Raw genomic sequence first — 25,809 nt, 5'->3', positions numbered from 1 at the left:
TGAAGGCAATCACCTGCACACTCATGACAGAAAAGGAATATCGAATTTATTCAGAATATAGAAGTACAGAGATGAGTCAAGAAAAATCTCTACCAAAGTGAAAGAAAGGACAACATATGAAAGAAGAAAGAATCTGCTCATGATTCAAAACATTCCAGCTCTTCTGTGAAACATGGGGGTGGTAGTTCAATGGCTTGGGCTTGCATTGCTGCTTCTAGACCATTCTCACTAATCTTTATTGATTATGGAGCTCAAAATGTTAGCAGCAGAATGAATTCAGAAGTCTACAGAAACATTCTATCTGCCAATTTATAAAGAAATACATCCACTGTCATCAAGCATCAAGAAAATGACCCAAAACACACTGCCAACACCACAAAGGACTTCATCAGGGGAAAAACTGAAAAGTTTTAAACATCAGTAAAAAGAGGTTTTGTTAAAAGCCTGGGAAACCATCACAAATAATTTCATATATTATTTGCTTTCTTTTACTTCAAGACTTTTGGCACTCTTTGCCAAGTTAGAAAAATGTAACTTCAATCACAACTCAATCATGTTCTCTGGCTACATTGAGCAGAGAGGGAGAAAACAAAGGTGGATGCTGTAACTACCTGACCACAACCTCTCACCATTTAGAGCTGCAGAGATTTATGGGGTTCAAATAATTTCTACTGTAAGTTCAATAGGGGTTTCAGCTCAGTAGCCCCATTGATCTCTGTCCTTAAGTAAAAACCAGTGACCTTCATGGGGACTGAAAAGCCACCCAAGCCCTCAGGAAACCTTCTATTGTGTCCTGTGTTGAAGGATGCTTACCTTAGCTCAACATAAATATGATGAAGGAGACCAAAGTATTTGTAATTAAACCTTCTTTAGAGAAACGACTACATTGGCTAGCAAGGGGAAAACCCCATTTCTAATTCTAATTTCTAATCAGGGGTCAACATACATTTGGCCATATAGTATAAAAAAAAAGAAATGTATTGTCAATGAACATAACAACCACACCTACTCAAATAAATCAACACACCATGTTTGTTTGTTTTTTTAATTTTCCACAGCCAATACTTTATGAATATAAAAAAGGCACTCGAACAAAACAAAAAATTTGAGTAACATTTAAGGAAATTGACATGAGCTATTTAAAGAAGAGATTGTGCTTGTAGTTTCGGCTTTCATGAAATCCTTATCAGATCTAATTAAATAGTTTGTGTATAATTTATACCTGAGTTTCAGATCATGCTGACTTGAATAAGATCAGGTCAGGATCCATACACATACAGATAGATGTAATAGACGGCAAATCAGAGCCAAAACCTCCCTGTCAATCAAATTTCCAAGTTGTTCTTAGCAGTTTCATGAACAGCAAAATATTACAGTAATCTTTAGCCAAATGTAGGGATATACAGTACTGTGCAATTAGGCAGGTGTGAAGAAATGCTGTAATTTTTTTTTTTAGCAATTTATAATATGCAAAGTTAGCAGACAGTAGAAAAATGTAAATCAAATGAATATTTAGTATGATTACCCTTTGGCTACAAACCAGCATAAATTCTTACACTTACATACTTGAACAACAGGTGTATGATTAATTAGCAATTTATTTATTTTTTTTTACTTTACAGCACTTTTTCATATATATATATATATACAGTAAAAAAATGAAAGTTCATTCAGACACCACCAAAGCGTTCATCCACACTTGTGCTCTGTGAATACACAGATGATGCGGCCCGGGTTATGTAGCTCTTCATACACTGGACATGGATGCAGGGTGTCTGAAGGAGGAGCCTGGAGAGTTGCCTCCTGAACTTTTCCCCCACAAACACGTAGATGAACGGATTGAGGCAGCTGTGAAAGTATGCAATTGCTTCAGTGACCTGCAGCATCAGCTGGATCTTTTTGCTGCGTTCACACCCTAGAGAAAGGCTGCGATTCAGCTCCAGTGCTTTGAGGAATGCTGCGATGTTGTACGGCGTCCAGCAGCAGAAGAAGACCACCATGACCACGATAACAAGACGGATGGCCAGTTTCTTGGCTGTACGAAGGGTCCGAAGCCTCCAGAGCACCATCAAGTAGCAATATCCCACAATAATCAGTGGAATTAGCAGACCCAAAATGTTCATTTTATACAAGGCTACACTTCTCGTAGCATTGTGAGTTTCATTTTTCGGATAAGCACTGCAAACTTTTTCAGCCCCATAATTTTCGACTCCAAGGAACAATAGCTCAGGAAATGAAACTATTATGGCTAGAATCCAGATGACCATACTAGCTACAATCCCATAAGCCTTTGTACGGATTCTCAAGGCAAACACAGAATGGACAATAGCCAAGTATCGGTCGATGCTCATCAACACGATAAAGAAAATTCCGGAGTAAAATCCAATATAGTAAACACTGAGGACCAGCCCGCACATGGCATTCCCAAAAACCCAGGTATCTCTGGCATAGTGAGCCAGGAAGGGGAGAGTGAAGACTAGTAGAAGGTCAGCAATGGCCAGGTTCAGGAGAGACACATCAGTCATGCTTTTCATCTGAGCGCCTCTCAGGATCACCCACAGCACCAGCATGTTGCCCAGGAAGCCGACCACAAAGAACAGTGAGTAGAGAACTGGGAGGAAATGGCTTGCATGGACTCCATAATCACACGGCCCACTCGAGGCAATCTCTGAGTAATCATACTCTTCTGTTGATGTGCTGAAAAAAAAAATATGGAGAGAGTTATTACATGAGACCTACACGAGAATTGTGAACATGTCAGATCTTAGACACAGATTTAGAGCTTTAGATTTTGAGTAAAACATACTGTGATTTGTTTATCATGCAGAAATTAAAGTTTTGGCCTGTAAATATACTCAAAAGCTAAAGAAATATCATTTAAAGACAATATAAAATAGAGCATTATTAATTAATTAAGTGAATCATCATCTTTTACCTCGGAGGAAACATCGCAAAACAGAACAAGAGACATCATATAAAATTAAGCCAATAAATATTGGATTTATAATAATCTAAAATTATTATAAAAATAATAGTATGTGCTGCATCAAGTGCTATTTTATAAGCTGGTGAACTATAAGTGTGGAAGCCTTATTGTTAATGTTTTTCAATTTACAGTGGTTTAATTACAACTAGAATTATACAGTAATATATCAGCAACATGCCAGCTTCCTGTTAGATTTCACTGCTTGCCATATATCATCATTATATATGTCTTCTTCAGTCTGTATTTAATGTCCATGTTATATTTTTTCTTTCTTAAAATTGAGTGGATTTAAAGCCAGTGGTCTAGATGCTGTTGACATTCTGTTTTTCAAAAGCTTAAAAAAAAAATCACTAAAGCTTGATCTAAACATAGATTATTTGCATAATTGGAACAATAAACAAATGCAAACAAATGATAATACAACATATTATATTAGCTTATAACAGCTGCTTTAAAAGTGCATTCAACTGCCTTTAATATCTGGAATGTAATTAGTTCTCACCTGGATTCTGTGGTGTTTAATATTATTTCCATTCTGCGTCAAACGTTAAATAGTTATGCTGGTGTAAAAAAAAATATAGAAAAAAAAAAGAAATAAACCAATATGGTTAAACCATCTGTGATGTTGAGCATAACAAACTGTTTTGCGTGCCACAAGTTTCTTTCACATTCAGAAAATGTTGTGAGATACTCAAAAGAATGAGTCAGTAAACTGGTGAAGTGTAAAGTACAAAAAAGTGCCAAAGTCTTAGCTGTGAAAACACCCCAGAGAAAATACAGAAATCAAGATGAGTAAATACAGCGATTCGTATGTAATAAATTAAACATATAACAAATTATTCAACGAATGAATAGAAAAAAGCCAGAACAACACTGCTACTTGTGTATACTTACAAAATCCAAAACAGCTCTGTGGGTCTCTAAGCCAAATGAGATACGATATGCTTGTGTTTGTGGTCTCTGTATTTCACACTTCTGTTTTTGTGATGTAAAATGAGACTCTGTAGAAACATGCATGAAGTCTAGCAATACTAGAGCTAATGTTCTTGTATGCAGGAGTGCTGAGCTTGTGTTTTTCATTTCTTTTCTTTTCTATTTCTATGCACTCAGCTTTCTTGTTGCATGGAAAATTTGTAGAACTTTGGTAATAAGTACTTCATAACCTCATGATACTGAAGTGTGATAGCGCCGTTTCTGAGAAGAGGTTGCCTTAGCATACGAAAGCATTCTTGTGGTCAAACACGTGATTAATGCAAATTACCACTACAACCTCCTCCGAATACTTTCTCAATAGATAATTTGATCCTCTGCATAAACAAATAAAAACTATCCTGGGAGACCGTCACAAAAGAAGCACAATGGTTACTTGCTTTCTTTTAGACATATCTACTCCTATACTCGCCCAGAAATTGTGTGTTCTCTTTGCTAAAGCTCATGAAGCTCTTCATAACTGCACATAGACACATGGTGTCTGAAGGAGGAGCCTGGTAACTTCATTAATTGTAGCATAGGCAGATAGATAGATACAGTGAGGGAAAAAATGATTTGATCCCCTGCTGATTTTGTACGTTTGCCCACTGACAAGAAAAGATCAGTCTGTAATTTTAATGGTAGGTTTATCTGAACAGTGAGAGACAGAATAACAACAAAAAAATCCAATAATTTCTATGCACTAATCTTTCCTGTTGCATGAAAAATTTCTAGTACTGAGGTAACAAGTACCTCATAACCTCATGGTAGTGAAGTGTGGTAATATTGTTTCTGAGAAACAAAAGCAACTTACCCTAGCATACCAAAGCCGTGTAGTGGTGAAACACATGATTAATGCAAATTACCACTACGCCCTCCTCCGAATACTTTTTCAATAAATATCTTGTATGACAGATCCTCTGCATAAACAAATTAAAACAAATGTTGTTTCACTTAATTTTGTGATGTTTGTCTGAGAAGAGTGAAGGACAGGAATGCAGATGTGAGGCAAATGGTCACCTGTACACTCATGGCAGAAAATGGGTATCAAATGTATTCATAGTACTGAAGTACAGAGATGAGCCAAGATTAATCTCTACCAAGTATCAGCGTGCACTTGGGTCAATGAAGTTAGTAATGCTACAACACACAAGTGATCTAGACAATTGAGTGGCAACAGTTTGGAAAGGAACCACATATGGGGCGATGGTCAGGGTTCAAAATACATTTGGCCAGATAGTATAAAAAAAGAAATTTACTGTCATTACTGTCTATGAAGTAAAGCAACTACAACTACTTAAATAAATCAACACACCAAATTTGTTTTTTTCGTTTAATTTTCCACAGTCTACACTTATATAAAAAAGGTACTGTGATACATTGTGAAGGTTGAGTAATATTTAGTGACATTAACATGACCTATGTAAAGAAATTGTCTTAGTGTTTTAGGTATAGAAAGTTTACAGAAAGAGAAGAGATTAGGCTTAGTGCTCTTGTTTATAATTCATTCATAAGTCTGAGACGAATAAGATCAGGTCAGTAACCATACCCATACAGATAAGTGTAATAGAGAGCACATCAGAGCCAAAACATCGCTGTCAATCAAATTTCCAAGTTGTTCTTAGCAATTTCCTGAACAGCAATGTAAAGAGAGAGCACAGCATATTTAAAAAAGGAGTATGATATGTTAATCTTTAGCTAAAAGTATATACAGTAATACCTTGACTTACGACAACTTGCTCGTATATCAATTTAAATTTCTCCATTAAAATGAATTGAAATGCTATTAATCCGTCCCAGCCCCCCAAATTTTTTTTGTTACATGTTTTTAAATAAGAAAAATGTACTTTATAGATAACAAATAATGTATAAAAAAAATAATAATACATAATAAAAAAGAATGTAAAGAAATAAACTGGCTTTATTAAGTGTATTTATGTTGACGATCAGACAAAGATGCTGGTGGAGGAGGTTGGCAGAGTTTTTCATTTCGTACTCTATCACTTAACTTACTCGCTGCACACTTAATGCTACAATTAATTGCTAATTTAACTTACACACTATGCTACACTTTATCGCTAAACTTAATTGCTACTTTCTATTTATTTATTTTTTTCACTTCACTTAATCTTCTTCATCACTGACTTTTTGCCTTTTTCACCACACTTTCCTCGCTTTCACTTGCAGGGCGTTTCAATAAAAACCTGTCCAAGGAGGTTTGTTTCTTCGTCCTTTTCAAAATGTTTGGAAAATAAGTGAGGCAAGCGTCGTTACACAGCACCAACGCACGACCTGGAGAGATAACCACGTGAACTGACCACTCGCTGGGCTACCAAGTGGCGGGTGGCGTAAGCTTGCTCGCTCTTAACTCAGATCTCGGCTCGTATCTTTAAGCAAAAAATCAGCCGAGCGACGGCTCGTATCTCGGAAAACTCGTAAGTTCAGTCACTCGTAAGTCAAGGTTTCACTGTATATATAATTCATGCAAATACAATCTAATTTTTAGTAGTACATATATGTAGCATAAAATGAAAGTCCATTCAAACAGCACTAATGTGCTCGTTCACACTCGAGCTTTGTGCATGCACAGAGGATGCGACCCGGGTCATGTAGCTCTTCATACACTTAACATGGACGCATGGTGTCTGGAGGAGGAGCCTGGCGAGGTGCCTCCTGAACTTTTCCCCCACAAACACATAGAGGAACGGATTGAGGCAGCTGTGTGAGTACGCTATGGCTTCGGTGGCTTGCAGCGTCAGCTGGATATTTTTGCTGAGTTGACACGTTAGAGGAAGGATTTTCTTTAGCTCCAGTGCTTTGAGGAAAGCTGCAATGTTGTATGGTGTCCAGCAGCAGAAGAAGACCACCATGACCACGATAACAAGACGAAATTCATCCAGTTTCTTGGACATATGAAGGGTCTGAAGCCTCTGGAGCACCATACAGAAGCAAAATCCGACAATAATCAGTGGAATTAGCAGACCCACAATGTTCATTTTAAAGAAAGCTGCAATTCTCATTTCATTGTGACTTGCATTTTTCGGATAAGCACTGCACACTGTTTCACTGCCATAAATTTCGACTCCAAGGAACAATAGCTCAGGAAATGAGGCTATAATGGCTAAAATCCAAATGACTATACTAGCTACAATCTTTGTACGGATTCTTAAGGCACACACAGAATGGACAATAGCCAAATATCTGTCAATGCTCATCAACACAATAGAGAAAATTCCAGAGTAGAATCCAATGTAGTACACACTGAGGACCAGCCCGCACATGGCATCACCAAAAACCCAGGTATCTCTGGCATAGTGAGCCAGGAAGGGGAGAGTAAAGAGTAGTAGAAGGTCAACAATGGCCAGGTTCAGGAAAGACACATCAGTCATGCTTTTTATCTGAGCGCCTCTCAGGATCACCCACAGCACCAGCATGTTGCCCAGGAAGCCGACCACGAAGAACAGTGAGTAGAGAACCGGGAGGAAACGGCTTGCATGGTGTCCATAATGACACGGCTCACTAAAGGTAATCTCTGAGTAATCATACTCTTCTGTTGATGTGCTGAAAAAAAAAAATATGGAGAGAGTTATTACATGAGACCTACACGAGAATTGTGAACATGTCGGATCTTAGACAAGTGTATCATCCCTTCAAAATTCCAGACTTTACAACACAGAACAAAAGACAGCACATCAAATTAAGCCAAACATTAGACTTATAATAATCAAAACGTTTGGCCTTAAAATAATAGTATGTGCTGCATCAAGTGTTATTTTATAAGCTGGCAAACAATCAGTGCAGATGCCATATTGTGAAATTATTATTATTCAATATATAATTATATATGTCTTCTTCAGTCCGTATATAATGTCCATGATGTTTTTTCTTTCTTTCTTAAAGGTGAGTGATTTAAAGGCACTAAAAATCTTTACACTTAAAAAAACCCCAAAAAAAACAAACTCCAAATGGTGTACTTATGAATGTGCTATGAAGATGTGGTGTAGGTTCAACTCTTTTGATCAAAATGAATTATGCTAGTTCATTATGCTGTTCATTATAATATAAATACAACACTGTATAAAATCCAATACAAGGTTCAATAAAATTCAAAAACTTGGTTGTACCATTATATAACTAGTGTATAAACCTGCATTATTACAAAAAATGTGCCATGGTTTGTCATGTAGCAAATATTGAATAATATACAAGTTTTTCATATCTACAAGAGATCAGAGCTAATCTGGTTTCATGTAGAGGATTTAGACTTTAATCGGTCATTTACACTTGACAAAACCATGTAGGATATGAAACACAAAGAAATTACAATTGACACATGAAAAAACTTTAGTATTACTTTACTATAGTATAAAAAAACTTAAACAGCTACACTGACTTACATAAATCAACACACCATCTTTGCCTGTTTTTTTTATTTTCCACAGCCAATATTTATATAAGAAGGCACTCCAGCAAAACAAGAAGCTTGAGTAACATTTAAGGAAATTCACAGGAGCTATTTAAAGAAAGTGTTTAGGAGAAGAGATTGTGCTTGTAGTTTCAGCTTTCATGAAATCCTTATGAGATCTAATAAATAGCTTGTGTTCATAATTCATACTTAAGTTTGAGATGATGCTGACAAGGATCAAATCAGGTCAGTAACCATACACACACAGACAGATGTAATAGATGGCGAATCAGAGCCAAAACTTCCCTGTCAATCAATTTTGCAAGTTGTTCTTAGTAGTTTCATGAACAGCAAGGTAAAACACAATATTCCATTTTGAGAGTATACAAAACATTTAAATAGGAGTATGATGTGGAAATATTTAGCTAAAAGCAGGGATGTTTATATAGCACAATCAAATACAATCACATTTTCAGTAGTATAAAATGAACCAGTATAAAATGAAAGTCTATTCAGACACCACCAAAGCGCTCATCCACACTTGTGTTCTGTGAACAAAGAGAGGACGTGACCCGGGTCGTCTAGCTCTTCATAAACTGCACTTGGACGCATGATGTCTGAAGGAGGAGCCTGGCGAGTTGCCTTCTGAACCTTTTCCCCACAAACACATAGAGGAGCGGATTGAGGCAACTGTGAAAGTATGCAATAGCTTCAATAACAATCGCATCAACTGTTCTCAACCTACAGGAAGGATATGATTCAGTTCGAGTGCTTTAAGGAATGTACGGCATTCAACAGCAGAACGACAACAAGACGGCTGGCCAGTTTCTTGGGTGTACGAAGGGTGTGGCGCCTCCGGAGCACCACTGAGTAGCAAAATCCCACAATAATCAGTGGAATTAGCAGACCCAAAATGTTCATTTTCAAGAAAGCTGCACTTCTCATGTCATTGTGACTTCCTTTTTTGGAATAAGCACTGCACACTGCTTCATCCTCATAAGTTCCATTTCCTAGGAACAATAGCTCAGGAAATGAGGCTATAATACCTAGAATCCAGATGACTGAACTAGCTACAATCCCATAAGCCTTTGTGCGGATTCTCAAGGCAAACACACGATGGACAATAGCCAAGTATCTGTCGATGTTCATCAACCCAATAAAGAAAATCCAATATAGTACACACTGAGGACCAGCCCGCACATTGCATTACCAAAAACCCAGGTATCTCTGGAATAATGAGCCAGGAAGGGGAGAATGAAGATTAGTAGAAGGTCAGCGATGGTCAGGTTCAGGAGAGACATGTCAGTCATGCTTTTCATCTGAGCACCTCTCAGGATCACCCACAGCACCAGCATGTTGCCCAGGAATCCGATCATGAAGAACAGTGAATAGAGAACCAGAAGAAAACGGCTTGCATGGACTCCCTATGAACACGGTTCAATAATATCATTGTAATCAAATGAAAACAGTAAAGATTGAGATGACAGAATTATTGAGATGAGAAGCTAATCACATGCAGGAAATTTGCAAAGTCTGGACGAGAAGCTCATAACTGTATCCCAAATGAAATACTACACGCACTTTGCACTGTGCACTATGTACATTAATGTGGGGTAGTATCATCTCAAATGTAACATTAACTGTTTTTACTAAATGAAAAGTATTTCCCAGTTGATAGTAGATGGCAATGTCAAACAAACACAATGCAATGCTGCTAGCTTTAATAGAATACAGTTATTTTTTAAAATGTTGAACCACAATATGACCTAAAGATTACAATTATCATATGTACGATATCTTTACCCAAGTGTTCACCCAAGTTTCGTAGGCCATCTTTTTTCTAATCCAGCATGTAAGCAAATGCACAAAGCTGAGTGCATGATGTGTCCAACATTCCATACTTGAAAAAACACATCATCTGGCACTTAAGAGGTGAACACACTGCTCACACTATTTATACTTCAAAATAGCATAGAACAGTGTGCAAGTATGCGATTTGGGATGCACCTTGAGAGACTAAAGCAGTTACAAAGAAACCTTTTGGATTTTTTCTGAATATGTCCCATTAAGCTTGTTTAATAAATAATCGCTTTGGCTGTTGTTAGCCAGATTGTTAACAAACTGCTAGTTATTTGCCAAAGACAACCTCTCTATTTTAGCTTCAACTTGTTCATTTAAAGGCAATAAATAACAATACATTATCGTTCAGTAATAATAGAGCACAAAAAGATATCTGAGTAGCAAATCTGATCTTTCGAACCACATTCTTTACAGTATATTCTATCAGATAAACACAAGAAGCAAATTCTACAAATTAGCTCTGCATCAATCTTTTATGAAACTGAAGTGCAAATGTAAGTTTCTGTCTCTTATCAATGAGAAGATGAGAGAATTGAGCAAGAATGGATTCTCATTATGGACTGACTTATGAGTATTGGTACTGCAGAAGTGCAGTAAAACCCTTAATCTTGCAAGCTATTAGTTGAGAAAGCAGTAAAGGATATATGAACAGTTTTATAACAGTGTTCTAAATTCAAATTGATTTGAGAAAGGTTTGCTCATAGCTTATAAATGTATTATGAAGGCCTAATACTGTTCCCCTTTAAATAAAGTACAGTAATCCCCCTTTATCGTGGGGGTTATGTTCCAAAACCACCCACGATAAACAAAAATACACTGTACACAGACGCCACAATCAAATGCTTTTTTTATTGTTTAAGCCATAAATGACCCTCCCACACTCTTTAAACACACACAGAAAACATTTGCGAACATATAGCAAGATGAATTTTGGGTAAATTCGTAGAAATATCACATTTATAGTGAGTACTGTATGTATGTATGTGACTTACCAGAGGCATTAGAAGGTGCAAGGCGTTTGGGCGACATAATAGAGCTAGCAGAAAAAACAGCACAAAACGAAACACTCTGGACAGTGACACGCGAAAAACTGGGATGCTGGAGAATTCTGCTTCCCTTTCCCCAACTGTGCGCATAGCCAGCAGCCAATCACACCCATGATTAAATGAATGGGGCCTTCCGATTGGTCGGACTCGTTCCTCCAGCCGTACTGTATTTTAATTTTCAGCATCCCCACACCGCGCTTTCCTAAACAACGCTACGCTGTACAGTATTTGATATATTATTAACATTAAAAGCCGTTACTGAAGTAGTTTTATATAAAATAATATTTTCCACATATTTTCCAGATGGAACAGAACCGCTGAAGGCCATTTGACTGCAATTAAATTTTTGTGCATACATGTTCTCACCTGGGGCTCATTGTTCCCAAAACGCCACTGCTGTTGCTCAATATTGTTGCCATGTAGCATCAAAGAAAGTTAACCTGCAGTTAAATAAACAGAGAAAAAGAAAAGTTACAAATCTTTAATGTTGGGTAAAACAACACAAGTCTCTATGGCATTTGTTCAATGCCGGATGAAAGAAATGAGTCAGTCAATTGTTGTTAACTGCAGATTTAGCAAAAGTGTTAGCTGTAAAGAGGAACCTGACATGATGCAGAGATCAAGAACAATGCATACAGCATTTCTGAACATCAACAACATAAAACAATTGACATTTACAGTACAGATAATAAATTATTCAAACAAAAGACCTATAGTAACCAGGTCCAACACTATCACAATATACTGTATACTGCAGTGGCAGACCATCAGGGCCAGCAAGGCCTTCTCTTCTGGCCTAAACAGCAGTGATCTGAATCACTTGCATTTTAATATATTTAATATATTTTTCAATGAATGTGTATTAAATTATTCCCAATAGTCTATTCTCTACATTTCATAGCTTTTCTCTTGGTTGCGCTGCTTCCAGTAGTGTATATTTATGATAAGAGTATTTATCCAATCATATTTCAGCAAGTGGCTGACATCATGTGTTGCCAGATTGAAAGAAATCTGCCTTAAGGCCTTCAGAATTAATAGTGCAGGCGCCCGTAGCTTAAAATAAGTGGCAATGAAACTGTTCCATTAACCAATCAGATTTCGAGTTGGCGTCACTGGGGACATCTAGCAGGCATACGATTACGTCAGCATTTTCCGTCCTTTGATTGGATAATTGGAGTAGTCAGAGGCAGCGAACCACACAAACTAAATAAAATATATATATTTTAACTCACAATGGCTGACAGAGGAGAAGAAATCGATTTGGTCACAGACATCCTTACAAATGCATTTTCAAGGCGGACATTTCAAGAAAATCCTTTTTCAAAAAACATTTATGCTTTGGGGTTTTCTTTTGAATGAAACAAACAGTTTGCCTTCATTCCAGATCCCCGGGGTGGACTGTGTTTTTTTTTTCTTCTGTCAGTTCTTGTCCACTTCCAGAATGCAGAGAGTGAATGTAATGACCATTCTTCTTTTTTAAGCTAAAGAACTTAGATGGGGCAATACATTTGGCAAATAATTTTGAAAACGTGACCTGACCAGAGCTCCCTTTGTTTTTGAGCCAAGTAGGTTGCGAAGAATATTTTTTTAAATCTTAAGTTCTGCAATACTTCTCTGCTCTCAGGTGGCCTTTATCAATTTTTGTAACGCCTCAGTTTCAGCTTCAAACTCTTTCATTTTCTGATTTATAAGTATACTATTGACACAATGCTTTAAAGTCAGTTTTTTAATGTCTTTTTTCACTTAAAGTCCCACCACTGGAGCAAATTAACAAAACACTCTTTTTGCATGATCAGAAAAACCAAAAGGACTTATATCACACTTTCTCACAATGATAAAATAATGTTTAAAACAATACATTATATTTAATTTAGGCAAAGAGATAATTATCTTGGGTACGTGCCCATGTGTACTGTCTACCATTTTTCATTCAGCCTGATGTCACACAAATTATGAGTCTTAATAAGTATACCTAGGGCATGACTTGAAGCAGCATGAAGTTCTGCATGATTTCAACCTATTACATTCTTCTTTGTACAAATGAAGTCACCTCCAAGAAGCAACTATACATCAGAATTACAGTTCTCTAAGGTTAAGTTAGGTTAAGGAGAACTTTTCAAACTGAGCTTGAATAACCATGAGTCTACCAGGAATCTCTTCTGAAGAAACACAATATCAATATTCTTTTGGATTATTATATCAAACAGCAATGCATTTTTTTTTACATGTCCCATGCCCCATTTAGGTTAAAGGTGCCCACCCTCACCACACTCAGTGAGAAGTATGTTAAAAGACAGTGGCCTAGGAGAGCAGGCTGTTCTCGGTCGTTTCATATCCATTTTCAGTCTGGAGTTCTGATTTCAGCTTGACAAGAAACTGTTCTTCGCCATTTACTTCTCATCAGCCTTCTAACAGCAACAACAAGCATATTTGGGTTATTCATATTTTTGCACTGTGCGGGGGACGAACCCGGACCTCCGTGGTGTTGCATGCAGGCATCTGCACGCCCTTAAAGGAGACCCAGACTGCTTTTATTACATAAACACAGGGCAGAGGGCAACTAACTTAACACTAAATAGTGTGGTATAAAACAAAACAAGAACCTAAACCATAACCTGGACATTGCAACACAAAACCTGATACAAAACTACAGCATAGTTAACAATCACCGACAAGGACATGAACACAAGGATCCCCATTTATAGGGACAGACATTAGGGCTAATGGGATACAGGTGACACAAGAGGAATGAGAACAACAGGCAGAGCATGACAACACACACGAAGAAGCAGGCTTCGGAATTTCACCTGCCATCGCCCTCTCAGGGCCTGGCAGGGAACTGTCCAGCTGTTCCTGACACCATCAATCATCAGCTGTACTGGGTTCATTCTCATCAATCATCAGCTGTACTGGGTTCATTCTCATCAATCATCAGCTGTACTGGGTTCATTCTCATCAATCATCAGCTGTACTGGGTTCATTCTCATCAATCATCAGCTGTACTGGGTTCATTCTCATTCTCATAAGCTTGCATTTCTAACAGTTGGTTTGGCTCAGATTTCTCCTCATTTACTGGATCTTTTCCTCTGAGTGGTGGGTTTTTAAAGAGCACTTCATTACTCACACACTTTGTATCATGTTCCACTTCTATCATTTGCATCACTACAGCAGTAACTTGGTTTAGAATTCCCCTTTCTACACTTTTTGATCCCCCAATACTGTATCAGTGACTTCTCTGCTCACATTTCCTGTTTCGTCTACAGTCTCAGACAAAATCGTCATAACTTCAGCAGGCTTTCTCCACCATCAGTACCAACAGTTTCATGATCTCTTATTATCTTCTGTCTGTTCAGGGCACGAGCATCTAACACGACCTTCTCCTCCACATTTAAAATGTCCCTGTTACCGAACTTTCAAAGACAACATAGTCAAAAACCATGGATTCTAAACTTAAACACTTAGATCTTTTATTTTATTTTTATTTTTATTTCATTTATTTCCTTTAGGATCATGTAGACATGCTTCAGTAGAGAAAATTTCTGATCTGTTCAGGGCTTCGAGTGTAGGCCAGTTTCATCTGTAAACACTGTAGTTTTTCCATTGCAAGTGTTGAACTGCTAGCAAATAAAAGCAGTAGCACCCCTACTTTCTTCACTTAAAATACTACATGCTAAAAGACATTAATATGATTTATTGTAAAATTACCTAAGTATTTTAGCAGACAAATATTTATATGTTTTTTTCTAGGTAGGAAGGGAGCAGGGAGACAGGAGCTATAGTGCAAACATGAACAAAAAAATTAGTCATAAAAATACAATAACATTTTTTTTTTTTTTATGATTTTTCTAAAAAAATATTTTGTCATAAAGTAGTCATTATTGTACTAAAATTATGTTTGCCCATTTGTGAAGTTTAAAACATTTCTTAGGTGGACAGTCAATCTAGCACTATCTCTGGCATCAGATTCAGCCAGGGTGTGAGACTGGAAGAAGAAGAATTTATATTATATTATATTATATTATACTGTCAAATTATATTATAGGATAGCCTGTGTGGGTTTGGGATGTACCCGGCCTTAATCTTTATCCTTGTCTGGCCCTGACTAAGGGCATCAGTAAGTATCCTGTATCACAATTCTACTCTGCACCAAACTGCTTGCTTTTTTGGGTGCAGTCACATATTAGCGCTGTTCCCTCGGGATGCTCCCGGTTGTCCTAAGTGACACCTTTTTTCCCAACGGCTAAAGCACGCTCCTGCACGCGCATTAACCGCCAGGCGTTTTTTTTTTTTTTTTTAATGTAACGGAAGGTTGACTAGTTTTACAGTATGCGCTATACCTCAAAGCAAAAATCTTTATCATGCGTATAGGAAATGGTGTGAGAAAGCAAGAGAGAAAAGAATGCAAAACTCACTCGCGTTGTGAAACTCTCACTCAACAAATCCGCCCACTGACTCACTCACGCATGCGCTCAGAGAGAGAGAGAGAGCGAGAGAGAGAGAGAGAGAGTGGCCCAGTTAGGGTGAATAAATACGTGACATTTTATAGTTGTTGCAATGTACGGAATGACGGGAACTGATATTGCACAACGTTAAATCTACCCATAAATAGAAGAAAAGACAAAAAGATTGTTGGCCTATGCACAAGCTTCCTCATTTCACGTGGAAAAAGGGGGGAAAAGTCAGCATATACCAATGTGTAACACAACTGTAAACCCTAATGTTGAAATTCTATTCTGATTCATTTTCCTCAATAATTTCCTCTTTTTAACTGTTAACTTTTGATTTGCAGTCATCTTCTCCTTCAACATCATCATCATCATCATCAAACAAACAAACAAACAAACTACTAAAAAATATTTTAAAAAAATTGCATGTCATCTTGTGGTTCTACAAAGGTCCAGAAAGGTCATAAGTGTATTCTTAAAGACCTCTCTGTAACTTTCCTTGTGGTCAAAAATACTCAAAATCACAATTTCTATTTTTCTTCTAAATTATGTTCTGAGATCACATAGAAGTAGCACCCTAACATTTCATCACTGCGGTCAGTGGGACAGTGTCATACATTGGTATTCATGGAAATTTGTGGGTGGGGGATGGTTAGTGGAAGCTTAGTGGTTAACAGGTTTTCCTCACACCTTGGTGGGCGATGGATTTTCATCTCCGCCCACTTTGCAGAGCTTGCATATTCACTTTGGGCTTAGGGGGTTTCCTCAAGGTACTCTTTTCTGCCCCAGACCAAATATAAGTGCAATAGGCTGATTGGCTGGAATTGGCATTTCTAAAATATCCATAATGTGTGAATGCATGTGTGCAAATGTGACTTGAGATGGTTTGGCACCTCGTCCAGGGTCTTCCCTGCTTTGTACCCTGAGTTTTCTGGGATATGTTCCTTGTGACCTAGTGTAGAATACGCTGTTATTTCCAAACATTTGGTCAACATTTATCTTGCAGGCTGCAAACAATTTATGCAGCACATCTCTAACATAGTTGTAAACATAGTGTCCTTGATGGTATATTTGCAGATTTTGGAGTCGCCTTATCAAGTGACAAATACTAATTTGGAAATTATCTAGCCCTGACAAACCTAAGGCTAGATAGACTGATTTACTTAATTGATCCTGAAGTGGATATCAGGGGAAAAATACAGTCAAAACCCACGCTGTAAACCAAACTCAGGACTAAAGCCAGGATCTTAGAGCTGTAAGGCATTAACAATACTGCAGTCTTTTATTAAAGTAAAAACTGATGTTTATCCTCATCGTGAACATCATGTATGTTTTGTCATGCACTTTGATATTATGATCACAAGAAAACATCTTTTCAACACAAAATCTTTGTTCTTCATGTTCTTCCTGTCTTGCTGCACAGGAATATCTCAGGTTTTTACATGACATGCATGGAAGACTGTCTTAAATATGCTCACTCAGGATTAGTCTAGATAAACCCCTTTTGCAATTGGTCCCTTTTGTTTTCAACTAAATACAAGATGCTGCTCCTTTCACTTTCATTCTAAATATAATGTATGTCTAAAGACCTTTTTTAAAGTAACATTCTAATTTTCTTTTTTAGGAGTCATTTGAAAGAGATCTTGTGGATGCTCCAGTGGCTCTACTTTCCATTACTCAAGAACACAAAAAGTCATATGTTCACACTGTCTGCGCTTACTGTGAGCATATATGTCTTTCTACAAAAGCCCAACTGGGACAGGGTTGGCTTAATGGTTAAGGTTCTGGGTTGCTGATCAAAGGAGATTCATGCCACAGCACCACTAAGCTGCCACTGTTATCCCCTTGAATAAAGCACTTTCTCTGCTCTAAGTGCACTGCATAATGTCTGATACAAACTGAGATATGCAAAGAAAGAATTATTCTGTACTCTAACATCCATGACAAATAAAGAAAAATCTAGCTGAAGATCCAAAAGCAGGTTGACAGAGGAAAGAACAAAGACTGCTAAAATCCTGACCAAGACATTGAAAAATATAACATTCCTGCACTATGGCACTCATAAATCATCACCGGCTACAAGACAAAGAGTTCACAAATCAAACCTTTCCCCCAAGTTGGCTAACCGACTCAACAACTTTTAGACTTGCTTTGAAGGAAAAAGAACTTAGCCAACCTCCACTCCACGCAATGTCTGTCACTTCACATCCTTCTCCATTGAGGAACAGGTTGTTCACAGTTTATTCAAATCCCAGAACATCCCGAAAACTAGAGGGACATATTAATCACTGTGTGAGCAAGCTTCCTGAGATTTTCAACCTATCCACCGCTTGAAGCAAAGTATTGACATGACCACCATTACCGTCCAAAGAAGGACAATATAACCCAAATCAGATGTATTGAAAGCCTAGAAAGGAAAGTATGTACTATGTCCTTAATTATGTGTATTGTCAATACTACTGTTCCAGTGTCATATTTGTAGACTCTGACTTTAATACAATTGTCACTGACTTTAATACAGTGGGACCCTATCCATCAGCAGTGGGCCTCAACAAGGCCCCAGATATATATAAACCTCAACTGTAACATGCACTTGACTTTGATGCTGGTGGCTACAGGAAGACATTTGAGGGAAACGAAGAGGGGTGTGATGTGGGTCCTTTTGGAGTGGATGAAAAAACAAGGCATCCTCCTGCAAGTTGAATCATATGAAGGGGTTTAATGGAGTTGACTGGGAAGCCTGGGAGTAGTGTGTTACAGTATTTGCAATGTGGTCTGTACAGTTGGTCTATCGAAAGTCACTGCATGGTTTCTGGCTTGGTTGAGTTCAGCTGTACCATAAGGTTGTGGTTAAATGAGAGGGTTTTGTATTTTATCTTATTTGTATTGTTGTATTGAACGGTTTGTATCATTAATTGTACAGTATTTGTGTCTGCACCTTTGTAGGTCTGTATGACTTTATGTTCACACACTTATCTGTTGCATATGTTTTTGTGCTGATATGCCTAGTTTAATTCTTTTGTACTTATATTTGGCAAATAAAGTGTTTCTGATTTTGATGAATAAGTTCACCTGAATAGTGTGGATGAATGAGCAGGATTTATAGGTTCAGACAGGTTAAACAGAGTAAATGTGAAGATTTATTAGTTCAATCATGCAAGGCAACAACTAATGTGAGATTAGCACTCACGTAAAAATGTCTCTGTTCCCACCCTCCTCTTCACCAAAATAGCAGGTATACACTATCTCTGCATTTATATAATGGGCAGTCAGTTATATGTATTCCTACCGTTAATAACCTTGTTTAAGAGTCTCTGACTTGTCACATAACTTTAAACACAGATCTACCAATTTGCAGATTATCATACATTAAGCCAGCCAGTTCCTTATATAGACATCAACACATGCAGGGTTTCTTCCCTAGTGATGGCAAGTCTTACTGAATGCGTTTTCAGTTCCTGCTAGATATCACAAGTAAGGTGTCTTCAGTTCCTGCTAGGACTGAAAAATCCACTGCCCAAAGAGGACTTTGAGAGCAGAACTATAAAGGCCAAACCACTCAAGAGAAGAATAAGAATGAGAATCAGAAAGTCAAATTCACCAAGAAGTACAGAGATGAGCCACAAAAGTTCTGGAAAAAGATTAACCATTAGTACAGTGGTGGAAAGGGCAAAGCGTGGAGGAAGAAAGGACCATGCATACAATCTCTTTGGAAAGTATGCATACAATAGAAAGAAGCAGTTGTTGAAGAATTCATGAGGAATAAGGATGAGCATAGTAAAAATACGTATTAATAAGCACCACTACTAGTAAGGACTCTACACAAAATAGCTGTGGACTATATGACTTCTGGGAGCAATTGGCTGAACAAAATTATGGGCTTCACAGCAACAGCAGTGAATTACACAAACCTTTTTGGTTTTACAAATAATTTTGAAAACTGTGTGGATTTTGCCTCCCACTTCAATATTTCTAATGTCATCCAAAGGTAATGGTATGCTACCAACACTATGTTTCACTGTGGAAATGTTGTTATGAAGGTGAGGGTTAATATCCCATTATAATCATTTAATAATCAATATACCACATAAAAATAAACCACCACCACCACATATAATAATAATCATAATTATTCAGTTCGACAAAGACAACTAATTGTTTGTCCTTACAATTTTATTTACAAAAATAAAGCAATCCAGTGCAGCACTGTCTAACATTCATGAGAACTAACATTTTTAGATTTTAAATACATTCTTACACAATCTGATGAATTTGAGTAATACCTTTTTTACTTTTACATAGAAAACTGGAAATAATTCATCTTTGTAGGTTGTGTATATCTGGGGATTCACTAGATGGCACATCAGAGCCAAATATTTTCCAGTTCATCAGACGTGTTAAGTGTCTCAGTTTCATATGCAGTAGTTGCAAATGAGATGATTTAGAAAACAGGTACACAGGACTGATATATTGATAGATTCAAACACTGACCATAATAACGAAAATGGAGAAAAGGTTAGTGTTTGAACTTAATTGCACATAACTGTCTGGAATAGTACAGAAATATGCAATTTATGCATAATACAAGACACAAACTACATTACCCATCAACCAGCACATCACATGAGCATGTCACATGATTCACTGATGATTCAAACTTTCGTGTTTCCTTATTTACCTTATTTAAGATCTGCTTTCTGTCAGTTTTCTTTTGTTGTTGCCATGTTTACCAGAGTTTGCATGGTTTTTCCTTGTATTTTCTGTCTAGGTAAATGGTTCTTGAGTTTATGTATATGACAACTCTAAACACTGGTCATTTCTGATTACACAAATGACAGTCTAAACAATCAACAGCAATATTGAGTGCATATACATATAGTTAAAGCAAATATAATCTAAGCTTTACTCTAAAAAAATATCTATATACTTTAAATATTTCTAAATACAGTAAGTTCTTTTTTCTACAAGTTAAAGATACATACATGTACACATAAAGGCCAAAAGGATGTGGGCATCTAACCAAAAACATCTATATTTAGGTCTTACTAGCACTCTTGCCACAAAGAAGGCCCTTGTGATGTGCCTTGTGTACAAAGTGAGATCAAGAAATATATGGTTTGCCAAGGTTAGGAGGGAAAAAAACAGAGTGACCTGCTTCTGCGCAATGACTTGACTCACATTTGTAGATACAGTCACACATTTGGGATTATCTGAATGACTGCATATCAGGCTTTTTCATTTCACATCAGTGTCTGTTCTCATCTAACACTAATGCTCTTACATGTGAATGGAGTGTATGTTTCAAAATCTAACAATTAGTCTTCCTTCAGGAGTGAAGGTTGATCCTGACACTAACAGAACCAAATTCGTAATGGATTTGGAATAGGATAATCAAGAATTACATGGTGGTGTGATGGTCAAATGTCTATGTTCATACATTTTGGCCATATAGTATACATATACTCTAGCGAAAAAGGGAAGGTACAATATATTATCCCTTTTTTTTTCTGAAAGCATGCTTTACAGAAATGCTTTGAACGGTAATCTGTACTTACCTAAAGGTATGGGTTATATAAGAAGGGATATATATAAGGATATATAAGCTCATACAAAATGAGATTTATTTGCTGAATAAAATGTCATGCTCCTCCAACATTCATACTAACTATGCGTTCATCCACACTTGTGGTACGGGACTGCACTGAGCCGGCAGCCTGATTCATATAGCTCTTCACACACTGCACATGGACGCATGGTGTCTGGCGCAGGAGCCTGGCGAGTTGTCTCCTGAACTTTTCCCCCACAAACACATAGAGAAACGGATTGATGCAGCTGTGTGAGTACGCTATGGCTTCAGTTGCTTGCAGTGCCAGTTGAATATTATTGCTGCCCTTACAAGATGGATTAAGGATCTTCTTAAGCTCCAGTGCTTTGAGGATTGCTGCAATGTTGTACGGCGTCCAACAGCAGAAGAAGACCACCATGACCACGACAACAAGGCGAATGGCCAGTTTTTTAGAAGAACGGATGGTCTGAAGCCTCTGGAGCACCATCAAGTAGCAAAATCCCACAACAATCAGTGGAATAAGCAGGCCCAAAATGTTCATTTTTATGAATGCTAAACTTCTAACATCATTGTGGTCAACATTCTTTGGATAAGCATTACAAACTAGCGTTGCATCATTTTCAACTCCAAGATGCTGTAGCTCAGGAAAGGATGATATTATAGCTGCAATCCAAATGCCCATGCTAGCTAAAATCCCAAACATTTTTGATCGGATTCTTAAGGCAAACACAGCATGGACGATAGCCAAGTATCTGTCGATGCTCATCAAGACGATAAAGAAAATTCCAGCATAAAATCCGATGTAGTACACACCGAGGACCAGCCTGCACATGGCATTACCAAAAACCCAGGTATCCCTTGCATAGTGAGCCAGGAAGGGGAGAGTGAAGAGTAGCAGAAGGTCAGCAATGGCCAGGTTCAGGAGAGAAACATCAGTCATGCTTTTCATCTGAACACCTCTCAGGATCACCCACAGCACCAGCATGTTGCCCAGGAATCCAACCACAAAGAACAGCGAGTAGAGAACCGGGAGAAAATGTTGTCCAGCTTTATTGTAATTACATGGTTCTGCCTCAGGGTCATATTCATAAGAGTAATACTCTGTTGTCATCATGCTGAAAAGTATAAGGAAAGCATTATTAATTCAATTCATTTCATAAGTACATTTAACAATGGTCATTCCCAGAGATAATATGAGAAAGAAACCTTGAGAGGAACCAGGCTCAGAACTGAACCCATCCTCATTTGGGTGACACAGCGGACAGTAAATTAACTTAATTATTATACGTAAATTATATTATTAAAAATTAATGCATTATTATATTAGAGCCTCAGTACATGACATATGGCATTCAGAGAAGTGTGATTAGGATAAATTCTAAAATTATACACCTTCAGTTCTGAGATATAATTGTGGATTTATGCACTATAATAGAGGTGAGTCTTAGCTACTTAATTTTCTTACTGACTCAAACAAGGAGCAATATCAAGACCAGTGCCGCTGTCTGAGAGTTTGGTGTCATGTTAAAATGTTTTTTATATTTCCATCTACAGGATACTACTCAAGTCCAATCAAAATACATAACATGGCATGAATGTATGATTTGTATCAGCAAGGAAATATGTTAAACCTGACCACATCCTGCACAATGCATTTTCACAAGCTTGGTTTAGTACCTTGTGGCTAATGTGTGACTGGCTGTGTAAATAACATGTAGTGCAAAATAATTACACTTCCTTTCTTTTCACTATCATGGATATGAAATTCAATATGACCCAAATTCTTTTTGTTGTTGTTAAATGCAACAGGTGGAAAGGTTTAGGTGTTATCTTGCGTGTTAACAGCTTAATAATTATTTTAAAAAAATTCCATTTAAAGTTTTGAATCTAGCTTTAGAATATATAATAAACAATAATTGAGTACATAATAAAAATACTAAGAATTTATTCTAACACGTCCATAACACAGCCTTTTTTATTCTTATCTGGCAAATCATTGCAAAAGTGGTAGAATTTTTTCGTTGCAGTGTTTATCATAATTAAGCAATACCAACGACTTTTGAATGGAACCAGCACTTCAGCTAAATGTCATTCAGTTCTGTGATCATTTTTTTTTTAATGATGTAAATATACTTCCCCTATCTGTAAGAAGACAAGCGGAAACTTTAGTAGTGCTTTTCTTAAAGGCAAATAAATAACATTTAAGACACAGTTAATCTAAATTTACAGAAATCCTTTAGAATGGCTTTAATACAGATGAGTACAGTATTTACCTAATTTATATATGCAAATAATCTAACTAATAATATAAATAATGTAATGACCTGTTTATATCCACACCTGTAATTTTTAACTTTTATGTGCATGTTATTAGTCATTAATTAATTAGTAATTTGACTATATATATATATATATATATATATATATATATATAGTCCCTATATAGTCCGCATTAGCTAGAGGGCAGAGATAATGATCCAGCAGACACCTGAAGTGGTTTTAGACATCATAGATTTCCTCTTAGCTCATTACTCATCTTAGAGTAACTGACAAAGTATCCAAATAGGATACAAGGTTCAAACATTTCAATTTACGTACATGAAAATATTTTAATTTGCTTTAAAAGTACGTTTAACTCCCTTTTATATTTGGAATTGAATGTGTCCTTACCTGGATGTTACACTGTCCAAATAATCAGAGCTGTTCGACATCATTGCTATTCAGCATTTAACAGTCATACTATGGATAAAGATACAGAAAAAGACAAAAAAACAACAGAAAGGAAAAAAGCATGAACCAATCAGAAAAGCAGGGTAAACACCTTTAATGTTAAATGCCAGGTCATTAAAGTATGAGTCAGTATTCTTCTGAACTGCAGAGCCTCTTTTGCTCATGATGAATGCATTCAACAATGAACAAAATAAATATCACCCAACAAGCAACACTTAATATAGTAATGTAATAGTTAGTTAAAAGTTATATATAATAGTTAGTTCTCTGGAACAACACTATCACAACATACTTACAGAATTCAACAATAAAGCCTCAAGTCAAATGAGATATGAGATACCCAAGCCTGTTCTGATGATTGAGGTTTCTGGTTTTCACACTTCTGTTTTTATGACGAGTCTGGAGCTCTATGGAGACGATGTATGACGTTTAAAGTTCATTAGATTGCCCAGCCAACAACTAATGCTCTTGCATGCAACAACACCACTTTTGTGGTTATGAGCTGACTGATACTCCGGAAGGCGTGTGGTTATGAGATGCAAGGTAATAATTATTTTAGTCTCAGTAGAGAACTGAATTTCCCAACTTAGTGGATTAGTCTAACAAACATAGAATTGGTCAGTCTGTGCAATAATTTTCGAAGTTAGCAGCTCTGATACTAGTTTTCCAGCACTTTCTGTGCAACATTAAATGTAACTTAGTTATATTAGTTACAGTAGCAACTTATTTTCATTGAATCTATGCTTAGTTAGCACCAGAAATGGCAAGAAATAGCTTTAGCAAGAAATATTCTCTGATGTTTATGTACTCATTATTGTATGTAATTTATGCTGGATTTTAAAATTGGATGCTGCTAATTCAGTCCATGCTGCTGTCTCTTTGTAAATTCACATGAATTGAGACAAGCCAACAGGTATGGAAAAAAAAAACATAACATCTTCACCACAGACAAAACCACAAAACCGGAACATTCAGATAAACTGGAAAATGTGAAACACCTTGCTATATTTTACCACTGTCTGACAGAAACTTTTTTATTTTATTTTGTCACATCTGTCAGCGACAGTTCACCACCACACCAACAGAGGGGACCCTCCCTTGAAATCTTGAGAATGTCATTTTGTTGTGACGCTCATTACCTGCTCACAAAAGCAGACAGTCACGTTATAGATACATGATCTAATGTGTGCCATCACGCTTAAAGGTTTATTAGGCTATTAGGTTCTCAAGCTTCTTCACCAAAATTCAGTCACGATGAAAGATCTTATCCAGGCCTATAGAGGTCAGATTCAACCAATGCATCTGCTCAATGGAAGACACTACAACAAACTTCAACATCAGCTTTCCCAGAGTTCATGAACAACATCCAGTTTCTGACAGTTGCAGAGCTTGCATGCTGTGAATTCTTACATGCATACTGATAGCTTGATTAGAGCATGAATTTGCATCTACACTTTGGTGGTGAATTTGTTCCAAGTTAACCTTGCTAGTGTAAAATAAAATAGAATCTAGGATTATTTTTGTTATCTTCTGTTAGGCTGGAGAGATATGGTGATCGAGAAGCAATAAGAAACTTACTACAGTTAAGAACTACAAATTAAGTTCAGGTTCAAACTTGTGAATGTCTGTATTAAAGTACAAGTGTAGTATCTACAATGTTGAAATATTACTATCATTTTTTAGCTTGAGGAATTTGAGTTAGCTGGCAGCTTGCAGTCTTGACTCTAAACATTCAATTGCCTCATCCAGTTTTGTGTGGTGTGTCTACAATAATGAGTGGGTCATACTGTATTCTGGTTAAC

The 25,809-nt window shown here is 37.0% G+C and overlaps 3 protein-coding genes and 1 pseudogene across 4 annotated transcripts; all 4 read right to left on the bottom strand.

Moving 5' to 3' along the window:
- Positions 1-1,023: 1,023 nt before the first annotated feature.
- On the bottom strand, positions 1,024-4,134 carry LOC131360182 (C-C chemokine receptor type 5-like). 2 transcript variants are annotated; one of them, XM_058400396.1, is made up of 3 exons: positions 3,881-4,132; positions 3,489-3,546; positions 1,024-2,697 (listed from the first exon to the last, which is right to left on the bottom strand). In XM_058400396.1, exons 2-3 carry the CDS (start codon positions 3,518-3,520, stop codon positions 1,671-1,673), a joined length of 1,059 nt encoding a protein of 352 aa, XP_058256379.1. In that variant the 5' UTR covers positions 3,521-3,546; positions 3,881-4,132; the 3' UTR covers positions 1,024-1,670. The 2 variants fall into 2 exon arrangements, with proteins under 2 accessions (XP_058256379.1, XP_058256388.1); XM_058400405.1 differs by lacking the exon at positions 3,489-3,546 and having other exon boundaries at positions 3,881-4,134.
- A 1,133-nt stretch (positions 4,135-5,267) lies between these two features.
- Positions 5,268-15,791, bottom strand: LOC131370555 (C-C chemokine receptor type 1-like). The gene is made up of 3 exons (XM_058418304.1): positions 15,679-15,791; positions 11,633-11,706; positions 5,268-7,516 (listed from the first exon to the last, which is right to left on the bottom strand). Exons 2-3 carry the CDS (start codon positions 11,683-11,685, stop codon positions 6,496-6,498), a joined length of 1,074 nt encoding a protein of 357 aa, XP_058274287.1. The 5' UTR covers positions 11,686-11,706; positions 15,679-15,791; the 3' UTR covers positions 5,268-6,495.
- LOC131341976 (C-C chemokine receptor type 5-like) lies at positions 7,523-11,626 on the bottom strand (annotated as a pseudogene).
- A 5,415-nt stretch (positions 15,792-21,206) lies between the features above and the next one.
- Positions 21,207-24,441, bottom strand: LOC131360612 (C-C chemokine receptor type 5-like). Its single transcript, XM_058401273.1, has 3 exons — positions 24,304-24,441; positions 23,948-24,016; positions 21,207-22,392 (listed from the first exon to the last, which is right to left on the bottom strand). The coding sequence occupies exons 2-3, from the start codon at positions 23,989-23,991 to the stop codon at positions 21,351-21,353; spliced, it is 1,086 nt and encodes a 361-aa protein (XP_058257256.1). The 5' UTR covers positions 23,992-24,016; positions 24,304-24,441; the 3' UTR covers positions 21,207-21,350.
- Between the last annotated feature and the right edge of the window lie 1,368 nt (positions 24,442-25,809).

This window comes from Hemibagrus wyckioides, linkage group LG01 (assembly GCF_019097595.1).
Source record: "Hemibagrus wyckioides isolate EC202008001 linkage group LG01, SWU_Hwy_1.0, whole genome shotgun sequence".
Classification (NCBI taxonomy): Eukaryota; Metazoa; Chordata; class Actinopteri; order Siluriformes; family Bagridae; genus Hemibagrus; species Hemibagrus wyckioides.
The sequence above is the reverse complement of the archived record's forward strand: the minus strand, read 5'-3'. Positions and strand labels throughout refer to the sequence as shown.